The sequence below is a fragment of the Siphateles boraxobius genome, unplaced genomic scaffold (genome assembly GCF_051911475.1).
Source record: "Siphateles boraxobius isolate OS27281-9 unplaced genomic scaffold, OSU_SipBor_1 100, whole genome shotgun sequence".
Lineage (NCBI taxonomy): Eukaryota > Metazoa > Chordata > Actinopteri > Cypriniformes > Leuciscidae > Siphateles > Siphateles boraxobius.
Genome location: NW_027508701.1, coordinates 1,809,749 through 1,821,968, shown reverse-complemented (window position 1 = coordinate 1,821,968; position 12,220 = coordinate 1,809,749). Strand labels below are relative to the sequence as shown.

Below are 12,220 nucleotides of genomic sequence, written 5' to 3'. Positions count from 1 at the left end.
ATTTGTATTTTAACACTGTTTGTCTATTCAATACCTTTGTAGAATATGACCCGTGGTAAGAAAAAAAGGCAGCAAAGGACCTGTGGGCTTTAGCAGGTGGTTTCAATGTTGTCGTGAGACAGTTCTCAAAAGTGAATGTTGAACATAGCATTCCATATAATTCTGAGATTTGGACAGATCTGTCACTGTCGATTTTTGGAAATGACAACAAACAAAACAAACATTGGTTATGGGTTATTTGGCATGACAACCGCAGGGGACTGAAAGACCAGGTGCTCATATCAAGGAAACTTAAAAAGAGACATCCACCAGATCCTGGTTTAACATTGTCTGATACTCAAGGGAAGCTCCTTGATGACACATGCATGACAAAAGACAAGCCTAAAGAAAGTGGAACAATTTTTACATTACAGAGCTCAACAGACAGTAACAGTGAAATACATGTTAGTGAAGAAGAAACTGATGATGCCGGGTGGAAGTGTGCTGATGATGTTACAAAACCGTTGCTACAAGAGGATGAAACTGATAGAACAAACATCAACAAGACTGCTCAATCTGATGTTCAGGAAACTGTTGGGACTACTGTCAATGTAAGTGAAATTCCAGAAGAAACACTCAGCGTGGAGAGTGGCATACATAATACTTCAATACAATTGAGAGAAACAGCGACAGATCTTACCAAGGAAAGGACGGACCTCGAACATTAGTCACTAACAGTTAAAGATGCTTTGGACTCCTTGGTTACAGCTACAGAAAATGTTAAAGAGGAGATTCTACCACAGAGAAAGCCAAAAAAGGTTCGAAAGGTTTGTTCCGTTCCGAAAACCTTTAAGATTTCACTTGACAAGAAGAAATGGAGAGCAATAAAACCAACAATAGGTTCAGTGAAATTAAGGAAACCATGGACTCATGTCATATACGAGGAATTCAACAAAGTGAACCCTAACTGTGTACTTGCCCTCAAGTACCAAAATGCCAGACTGATGCATAGCAGGAAAAGAAATTGTGCCTTTTTAAACATACGTGCAGTTTGCACATTTCCAATGTGCAAAGCTCAGTACATCTTTATAATGAAGAGAAAACCCACAATCATGCAGAGAACAGTTTTCATGACTGTTTATCGCCGTGGACCAATCTGCCATTTAAAAGAACACACTCGAAAATGCCAGGCATCCAATGTCCGTAGGGGAAAAATTGCAAACGTCATCCATAAAGGAGTGAGCCGAGTGTACTACAGTAAGCTCAGGAGGACTCCTGTGGAAGAAATAATGGCTGGGAATTTAACAAGGTCTCTTAACAGAGACATCCTAAAAGTAATTTCCTCTGAGGTAAAAAAGGCTGCATCACTACATGACAATGTCTTGTTGGAAATTAATTTAACACAACGAATTATGAAAGAATGTGACACCAATTACCGACATTTGCCAGGTTACATTCAGAACTTCCAGGTGGATCCTTTCAGCTGTCACATGTACACTGAAAAGGGAATTTCAATCCTAGTGACACACATGAGGAAAAAGTCACCAGTAACACTCTATTTGGATGCCACTGGAACTGTGGTGTCTAAAATACCAGAACAGAAAAAGAGAGTTCTGTACTATGCCCTCATTTTGGCAGGTCAAGGCCATGGCACACCACCTTTGCCCGTTGCTGAAATGCTGTCCAATGACCACACTGTGCCATCTATTTCTTTCTGGCTAATGCAGTTTGCGCACAACCTGTCAAAGTTCACTAAACTGACAATCAAGTATGTGGAAACAGACTACAGTTGGGCACTTATACAAGCTGTTCTACTGGCTTTCAACAGAGAGAGCGTTCTGTCATACCTTGACAGATGTTTTGATATCTGCCAGGGCAAAGAGAAGTGGATGGAAACCAAAAGCTTCACTGTGATACACCTTTGCTCAGCCCATGTTCTTAAGGCTGTTGCCCAGGCCATTTGCAGGCATGTGACAGACAAGGGACACAGGGAGTTTGTGATTTTTGTGTTCGCAAGGTTGCAAAATAGCCAGACTCTGGATGAAGCCATTCAGATCTTTCAGGCTCTCTGCATTATCCTACATACAAGGACAAAGACTGCTTCGGTAGAAGACAGTGTAAAGGCTCTTCAAAGACTCATTCAGTGCTTCACCCTGGACAAAGACATGGCTGAAAACCGAGTCCAGATGAATACTTCAGATGATAAGGATGAGCAGTCCAGAACAATTGTAGGATGGTCTCGCTTTTCATCTTTGTTCAGAAGTGTTTTTGATAAGGCAATCACAGCAGTCGCTGAAGAGGCAGAGTCTTCAGAAGTAAACTTGTACTTCTGTCCAAGCATCATTCAAATGCTTTTTAAAACATACATGGCCATCTTTCCAATGTGGAGTGGAGTCATGTTGGGTGATCTACAAAGACATGCAGCTGACAAAGACATGATATTAATGGAAGATGGAGGACAAAAACAAGACATCAAGACACGAGAAACGAATTGCCATGTAGAAGGATGGTTTGCCATTGTTAAGCAACACATCCTAATGAAGGCACGCAGACTGCGACCAGGCAACTTTGTCCGAAAAATGTATACTTCTCTGCAAGGAAGGTACATTGAACACATAATGCAGCATGGCTTTTCACAAAAACTCCTCAACAAACCTCTAAATTTAAAAGACATCAAATTCTCTGAGGAATCATAGGCCAAAAAAGAGGAAAAGACTGGTTCCAAACTGGGACAGTCCAAGTTTTACTCTGTCCCTGAATCAATACCAGGTCCTAAAAAGAAGCAGCCAAGGAAGTTCAAAAGTCACGGCACGAATGCAGTGAATGAAGCTAGTGAAAAAAAACTCACAGACTCAAGGACTGAGATGAAAGACATCTCCACGACTGTCCCAAAAACGAATACAAAACAGGAACCTACTTCAAAGTTTGGAGAGGCTTTATCTGCTCCCAAAAACACACAGACAAGGAAGCCAAAAAGGCATGGTGAGACAAAGAATCACAGTGAAACACAATTCAAAACTTCCAGCATCGAGAAGGTAGACTTGTCCACACTGACCACCACAGGGGCTGCTGGACGTGATACTTACACTGATAAGGGCAATGATGTTTCAGCTACTTTGGAGACAACTCCAATATATGTACAGGAAGTATGTCCAATTCAATGTACAATATAATTATTACATTACTTTGTAAAAGTACACTACAGAATTTTTAAGTATTTCATGTAAAAATCACTGCTTGTTTTGCCTTTGTGGTTACAGGCAGAAGATCTGTGGGACAAGAAACGTTGTGAGGTGATTGTTGCTGTCCAAAAATCAGCAAACAACATGACCTGGAGGATGTCTCTTAGACACAAGGAATTTATTACATTGAAGCCTCACAATCTTTTGATGGGAGAGGTTAGTATAACTTTTCTGTACTTCCATGATCAGTGATTTTAAACTAAATGGAATTTCAATACTGGACATAGAAACATTTAACTTTTTAATGTTTTCCAGACAATAGAGTACTATATGCATGCCACTATGAATAAAAGTACAAGCACAAATAGACTGTACATCCTAAACCACTACACCACAGAAGTTATCCTGTTCAAAGGAATACAGGAAATTTCACGACAAAGCTTGAAGAAAGTAAGTAAAATTCAACAGCATAAAAGCATGATCCATACAATTTGAATTACAATAGATGACATTGAAATAGAGTCACTGGTCTGGCACAATACTAAAACATATTTTGAAAAAATCATTATAATTTATTATGTGTACACTTAAGAGTGATTATGGTTTGCGTTATGGTTTGTTAGGCTGAAGTATTTGAAATATGATAAGAATACTCTGCATATTGTGTATGCTACCGAATTAATGTGCAACTATAAGTACCTTGGATTATATTCAGTCTAACAGTTTAAATTACTTTACAGGAAAACTTTGAAAATTATGATGGTGCAGTGGGATTTGTAAATGTAAACGAAAATCACTGGAAGTTTGTGGTAAGCAAAACATTTGATGAATTGAAAATATGATGCCTTTCACAGTTTTACAGTAGTAATGTTAATCCAATGCAAACTGTATATAAACAAGGGTGAATATTAAATTATTTTGGTTGGAATATGTGGTTACATATACGTTTGATTAGGGAAAAAAATAATCACATTATCTTATATCTTTTTCTTTACCTTCTCTGTAATGGAACCAACCTGGGAAATAAATTTGTAGTTCCTTCATGCCATGTCAGAGAAAATATTTGTTGTTGACCCTGCTGATACCTCAAATGACCTCAAGGACTCAAAAGGAGCAGCAGCACGTTTTCGGTACGACCAATGAGAACAAATATATAATATGTACTTAAAAAAAATCTGTTACATCTGTTACATAAAAATCTGTTACATATATATATTTTTTAATTCTTAAAAATTTCCTTTTAGACAATATTTTAGGACACGGTTCAATTTACATGGCAAAAGAGACTGGGTAAACATAAGATGGAAACCCAGCACCATTGTCCACACAGTGCAGGAAGATGCAACGAGTTGTGGGGTGTTGGTTATGCAGGTGATTTTTATTGCATTTTAATTGTAACCAAACACAAAAGATTTAGACAGACAACATAGTAGTCATGACAACATGTCATTTTTTTTCTGCAGATTATATAAAACATTAATTTACAACCGTTACAAGGTATATTTAAAATTGTAGGCCTACAGAAAAATTACCTTTGCATAAAACATTTGCCTTAATTTCAGATGGCAAGAGAGGTGATCGAGAAATTTCCGGCAATTCCTGATCAGTTCATCATTGATCCCAGTCCAATTAACATTGTTCATCTGAGAAAAGAAATGGCTAAGGAGATTCTTCATTCTTCAGGTAATATAACAAGCATCGAGTAACTTGGTAACACTTTACAATAAGGTTCATTATTTAGAATTAGTTAATGTATTAACTAACATGAACTGACAACTAGCTCCACATTTGTTACTACATTAGTTAGTCTTTGTTAACGTTAGTTCATACAAATCCAGCTGTTCATTGTTTGTTCATGTTAGTTCACAGTGCATTAACTAATGTTAACAAATACAAACTTTGATTTTTTCCATGTATTGTAAATGTTAAAATTAACATGAACTAAGATTAATAAATGCTGTAGAAGTATTGCTCATTATTAGTTCATGTTAACTAAAGTATTTAACTAATGTTAACTAATTAACCTCATTGTAAAGTTTTACCAGTAACTCTATATGATAGATATAGGAATACTCTATAGGATTTAATGTACTGTATCAGTCTAAGAATAAGAAGATTAAATAATATCTTTAGTATAAAAGGATAATACATACTGAAGCTTATGTTTTAAAAATAAATAAATAAATGAATGAATGAATAAATACATACATACATAACATACATACCAAATAAATAAATATTCTGCTGTAGAATCCAAGGAGGATTACTGTTCACACTGTGGAAGTAAGGAACTAAAGTCCAAAATCAACATGGTTTGGGTAAGTTTACTGAATTCAGAAGAAGCACTTAAGAATACCATAGCAATACAATAATTAGTGTGTTTACTTTTTTAATGGTACATTTATCTTTACTTTTGAAGATACAATGTGAACAGTGCCAAAGATGGTACCACGCATGCTGCCTTGGACTATCACCAGACAAGATACCTGGAAAACATGCACAATGGTTGTGCTCACTGTGTACATAATTAAACAGTTGAATCAAACTTGTACTTGTACTAAAACTGTACTTGTTTCTTACATTAAGAATAGTTGTAGTTTGATACACTTTCTTTCATTAAAGAATATCTGTAGAAATGTCTCCTTTATTCTTCTTGTTGCAATATAGATTACCACTGTATATCTGTATTTTGGGGACTTTATAACAAAATTGTAACTTAAATCTTTACAATAAGGGTGTTGCTTATTTATTACGTTGAAAGCATGATAAAGCTAAAACCTTTCACCTGTAGTAAGTCAGTATGGTCACTAGGGAATTACTACAACCTTTGAAACATGAAAAAAACACTTTAGGTGAATTACAGTAATAATTTCATATTAATTTGTGTGTACTGTACGTACAGTAAAGGAGGTATTGTTCAAATTTCACCTGTAGTAAATCAGTCTGGTCACTAGGTAATTACTACAACCTTTGAAACATGAAAAAAACACTTTAAGTGAAATACAGTAATATTTTCACATTAATATGTGTGTACTGTACGTACAGTAAAGGAGGTATTGTTCAAATTTCACCTGTAGTAAGTCAGTGTGGTCACTAGGGAATTCACTACAACCTTTAAAAGATGAAAAAAAAACACTTTAGGTGAATTACAGTAATATTTTCATATTAATATGTATGTACTGTACGTACAGTAAAGGAGGTATTGTTCAAATTTCACCTGTAGTAAGTCAGTCAGGTCACAAGGAACGTACTACAAGCTTTGAAACATGAAAAAAACACTTTAGGTGAATTACAGTAATATTTTCATATTAATATGTATGTACTGTACATACAGTAAGGGAGGTATTGTCAAAATTTCACCTGTAGTAAGTCAGTCTGGTCACTAGGTAATTACTACAACCTTTGAAACATGAAAAAAAACACTTTAAGTGAAATACAGTAATATTTTCATATTAATATGTGTGTACTGTACGTACAGTAAGGGAGATATTGTTAAAATTTCACCTGTAGTAAGTCAGTCAGGTCTCTAGGAACGTACTACAACCTTTGAAACATGAAAAAAAAACACTTTAAGTGAAATACAGTAATATTTTCATATTAATGTGTGTACTGTACGTACAGTAAGGGAGATATTGTTAAAATTTCACCTGTAGTAAGTCAGTCAGGTCTCTAGGAACGTACTACAACCTTTGAAACATGAAAAAACACTTTAAGTAAATACAGTTATATTTTAATATTAATATTTGTGTACTGTACGTACAGTAAAGGAGGTATTGTTAAAATGTCACCTGTAGTAAGTCAGTCAGGTCTCTAGGAACGTACTACAACCTTTGGAACATGAAGAAACACTTCAGGTGAATTACAATAATATTTTAATATTAATATTTGTGTACTGAACGTACAGTAAAGGAGGTATTGTTAAAATTTCATCTGTAGTAAGTCAGTCAGGTCTCTAGGAACGTACTACAACCTTTGAAACATGAAAAAACACTTTAGGTGATTTACAATAACATTTTCATATTAATATTTGTGTACTGCACGTACAGTAAGGGATGTATTGTCAAAATTTCACCTGTAGTAAGTCAGTATGGTCACTAGGGAATTACTACAACCTTTGAAACATGAAAAAAAACACTAATTGAATTACAGTAATATTTTAATATTAATATGTGTGTACTGTACGTACAGTAAAGGAGGTATTGTTCAAATTTCACCTGTAGTAAGTCAGTCTGGTCACTAGGTAATTACTACAACCTTTGAAACATGAAAAAAAAACACTTTAAGTGAAATACAGTAATATTTTCATATTAATATGTGTGTACTGTACGTACAGTAAGGGAGGTATTGTTCAAATTTCACCTGTAGTAAGTCAGTCAGGTCTCTAGGGACGTACTACAACCTTTGAAACATGAAAAAACACTTTAGGTGAATTACAGTAATATTTTCATATTAATATGTGTGTACTGTACGTACAGTAAGGGAGGTATTGTTCAAATTTCACCTGTAGTAAGTCAGTATGGTCACTAGGAACGTACTACAAGCTTTGAAACATGAAAAAACACTTTAGGTGAATTACAGTAATATTTTCATATTAATATGTGTGTACTGTACGTACAGTAAAGGAGGTATTCTTCAAATTTCACCTGTAGTAAGTCAGTATGGTCACTAGGAACGTACTACAACCTTTGAAACATGAAAAAAACACTAGGTGAATTACAGTAATATTTTCATATTAATATTTGTGTACTGTACGTACAGTAAAGGAGGTATTGTTCAAATTTCAGCTGTAGTAAGTCAGTATGGTCACTATGGAATTACTACAAGCTTTGAAACATGAAAAAAACACAATAATTTTATTTTTATTCTAAAAATATGTATGTATTGTACATACAGAAAGGCAGGTATTGGCAAAATCTCATCTGCAGTAAGCCAGGGTCGTCACTAGAAACAACTAACACCATTAATTATTGTAATTCGGTTTGCACTGTGAGCTGAATTTGCAGACGGTCCCTAAAGCAGCGTATGTGAATATGCAGCGAATATCGAACCTAAAACTAACTTTACCCCGCTCAGATAGCGAGCTGTTGTTTACTACAGCTTGCAAAAAGACTATTTAAATATGAATCGCGTCTGTGTGTGAATGAATGCATTTACCAAACTATATTGCTATACTGAGATGAGTAAAAATCGACTGAAATATGTTGAAATAAAATGTCTTTGTATAAGCAACGTATTAAACTGTAAATTAACATTTATATGCCCTAATATATCATTAAAACAACATGCGATATGCCTATGTTACAGATGAAATATGAAAGACAACATTTCGTTGACTAGTTTTGGATAGATTATAAAGTTTTTACTGTAAAATAGACTACTGCCACATCAAATAAGCTTTTGTTCGCCAATTTCTGCTCATATATTAAATATATTATGTTTTGTCAAAAATAAAGTCTTCAACTAAGATGTTATTATAGTGTTTGTTCCAAAGTAGGCTTTATTCAAACTAATGAATCCTTAACTTTGAAATACATATGATAAAATGAATACTTTAGTTTTTACAAAGAAAGATTACACTTGAAATATTGTTACAATTTTAATTGTTGTTGTAATTGTAACCTTTTTAATAAAATAGCAAAGAATATATTTACAAGATAGATGTAAACAAAATCTTAAAAGGTCAATATAAGCCTTCTCTTTAAATTATTTTTATTGTGTTTTATTAGTGCCAAATTTGGGGAGAGGATACTGTTGGAAACTTTTTCTTCAGAGACCAGGAGACGTTGGGATATCTTTCAAGCAGAAGTTACTCTTTATTGAGGACTTTGCTGTGCATCGCTCTAGTCATCTAAGTCTAACAAAATAGCTCAGCACAGTAAAGTTATACCTTTCAAGGGGGAGGGATTACATAGAGGTGGAGACAATCTGAACAAAGCATGTAAATGAAGTAGAGGAGTCAGCACGTTACCGGAAATTCCCCAGCCCTGATCTAATCAGCATAACAGTGTCATTGGTGCATAGGTGCTAATCCAATCAGCCTAACTATTCAATGACTGGGGCAGGGGGCTCCTCCAGGAGCCATTAAAGACAAAGGGTGAGAGTCTCAGTAATCTGATTCATTTAACTTACAATAGAGAGAAACAGGACTGGCAAGGAATCTCTGCTGTAAACTCTGATATCATCATTTATACCTCAAATGCTAAATTCAGTCTACTAAACTTTCTCAGTTTATATACTATTGTAATACATATCCAAAACTTTCTGAAAATACAGTATGAGAATTAACTACACAATTACTAGAAATGTTTACCCTGGATTAGGGGTGTCCCCGACTAAGGATTTACACATTCGAATCAGAATTGTCGAATCTTTCTATAGTCGACTGATAGTCGAATCATCATCTATGTGTGTGTGTGAATGGGAGGGGCACGACACTAGGTAGTCAGCAGGAGGGTAAAACTATTTTTATTTTATTTTACACACAGCAACAACTTTTAATAAAGCGACCAAAACTGCCTGCCAACTGACCGACTAACTGACAATGGCTTTCTTATTTAGGTTTAAATAAAAGGTAATGTGGTGGTGGATAAACATTCGTAAAACGTTCTCTCATAACATTTTAAAGTCGCGATCGAAATACAGAACATCACACAAATAAAAGAACATTTTGATAAAAAAAACCTAAAAAAATACCTGCCTAGAGAGGAAAAGAACACTGACTGCACACTGCAGACAGGATTTGTATTTCACATTTTAAATGAATTTAAATGGGCAAAATTGCCTGTGCCAGCATGCTTTCAGTGCAACGCAATGAAACAATCGACAAACAACGAAAACAATAAAAAGCATTAATTTACAGAATTAAATAAGACCAGAATATACATTTCTAATAATAAAAAAATAATAAAAACGAAATAAAGTCAGAATGAAGTCACAGGGAGCATAATAAATGTGTGCAAAATGTCAAAGTGCAGGGGAACATTAAAAAAAACAGTTAAATTAAGTAACCCTGAGTGATCAATAAAAATAAATAAATTATTAAAACAACGAAAGTTTAGCCAGAATTGTGAACTTTCTCTTTTTAACTGCCGAAACAACAATAGTAAACACTAAACTGGCAGTTTTTTTTAGCAAAACATGTTCACAGCAAATTAAAATTAGAAACGGCTGAAATGTTTGAAAACACTTGTACCCTACCCGATCGGAAAAAAAATCCAGTCTTTCACTCTGCTTGTGTGCGTTTGAGTCTTTTTAAATTGTGTGCGAGGAAAACCAACTTGTTGACGTTGGCCGGCAGCAGTGCGCTCCTGGTTTTACTGATAATAAATCCAGCCTTGGAGAAAATTCTTTCTGATGGTGTGGAAGTAGATGGGATGCTGTGGAATCTCTTTGCGGCCCTGGACAGCTTTGGGTATCTCTCCTCGTTCTTTTGCCACCATTCCAGTGGTCCTGTACTGCTTTTGGTAGTGTCCTTTAAATAAGCCCTCATCTCACTGTCCCCTGGCTGTTGCTCCTCTTCATCACTGGACAACAGCATCGACATCACTTGGTCTTTCTCTTTTTCTTGCCTTGAAGGGCCTGCAGTATCACGCTCCTCCACCAATTCACTGTCATCACCTACCTCCTGTACAGGCCTGGCAGCTAAACTCTCAGCCAGATTGTCCACCACAGTTTATGCCTCATTCCTTTGCTCATCATCAGTGAAAAAAGAAAGCTTCTTAAAACGTGGGTCAAGAATTGCAGCCTTGATATAAATACTGCTCTCCAAAAGACGGCCTTTAAGCTCCCATCGTCTGTCAATCTCCTCTGTCAGGGTAATCTTGAGGGGTCTTAGTAACAGTGCTGTCGTCTTCATGTACCACCAAATGTCGTTTCTTAATGTTCATAAGCATCGGAACAGTGGCAGACAGAGATGTGTTCATATCTTGTGACAAAAGCTCTGTCAGTTTGATCATTGGCTTGAGAACATTGACTATGTCCTCTGCCATTCTCCACTGGGATGTTGTAAGCTAGATCACGTTCGGACCGTTTGCTGACACTTGAATCCGTCAGCACAGCTGAAACTGCACCCCTTTGTTCTAACAGGCGATCGAGCATAAGATTTCCATCGAGTGGCAACATCTTGCACAACTTTATGCTCTGCAACATTCAGTTCTCTTTGTTTTTCTGCAAGTGCTGTGGTGGCCTTTGCGTTTTTTTGAAGTGTGAAACAAGGCGCCTTGCAGCAGCAACAGTGCGACACATGGGATCTTTCTTCAATGCGCTGTTAATGCACAATTGCAGTGTATGCCTCGCACAACGGACTCACTGTACAGTTCCCCACGATGGGTCTTGGGCCAGTTGATTGGTGCATGCAACCATATTTGTTGCATTGTCATGGACAACAGAAACGATCTTAGTACCTGGAATTTCCCAATCAGAAATGACTTCTTTCAGTGTTTGCGAAATATGTTCTGCTGTATGACTTTCCTCCATATTTTTTTTGTTGCAAACACAAAATTTTCCAGTCGCCAGGCTTCAGTAATAAAGTGGGCTGTAACTGTAAGATATGCTTCCATTTGCAGTGAGGTCCAAATATCTGTGGTGAGGCTGACTGCTTTGCAATTGTTTATTAACATGTAAACCTCCGCATGTACGGACTCGTATTTCTCATCCACCACATGCATAACCGTCTCTCTTTTGGGAACTGTGTATCCTGGCTAAAGTGTGTGCATTAATTCTTTAAAACCTTCACCGTCCACAACATTCACTGGCCTCATGTCAAGCGCAATAAACTCTGCAATTTTGTCCGTGATTTCTCTTTTCCTTTTCTCGGACAATGGCGGTCTCAAATCTAGCTTTCTTTGAGTTAGTTTTGGCGCAGCTCCGGTACTACTACTAGATTAACTGCCGTCGTTAGTCTGATACTGTGGGTGGATCTAGAAAACCCATACAAAAATGTAATATATGGGCATATATGTACTTATATTTTAAATAGCATGACATATATCTATATTTGACCTATCTGAGAACACAATATATGCCTGCAACATATATGAACATTTATGTGTCCAAACATG

The 12,220-nt window shown here is 36.1% G+C and overlaps 1 protein-coding gene across 1 annotated transcript in view; it reads left to right on the top strand.

Moving 5' to 3' along the window:
* LOC143746846 (uncharacterized) overlaps nt 1–5,797 on the top strand; it is a 120,780-nt gene extending 114,983 nt beyond the window's left edge. Inside the window, exons 5-13 of the mRNA XM_077239022.1 lie at nt 43–3,125; nt 3,240–3,377; nt 3,477–3,611; nt 3,902–3,970; nt 4,197–4,291; nt 4,406–4,532; nt 4,724–4,844; nt 5,412–5,479; nt 5,581–5,797. Of these exons, the coding sequence (XP_077095137.1) occupies nt 2,844–3,125; nt 3,240–3,377; nt 3,477–3,611; nt 3,902–3,970; nt 4,197–4,291; nt 4,406–4,532; nt 4,724–4,844; nt 5,412–5,479; nt 5,581–5,688 (1,143 nt within the window). The 5' untranslated portion in view covers nt 43–2,843 and the 3' untranslated portion in view covers nt 5,689–5,797. The remainder of the gene's footprint in view (nt 1–42; nt 3,126–3,239; nt 3,378–3,476; nt 3,612–3,901; nt 3,971–4,196; nt 4,292–4,405; nt 4,533–4,723; nt 4,845–5,411; nt 5,480–5,580) is intronic.
* The last annotated feature ends 6,423 nt before the right edge of the window (nt 5,798–12,220 follow it).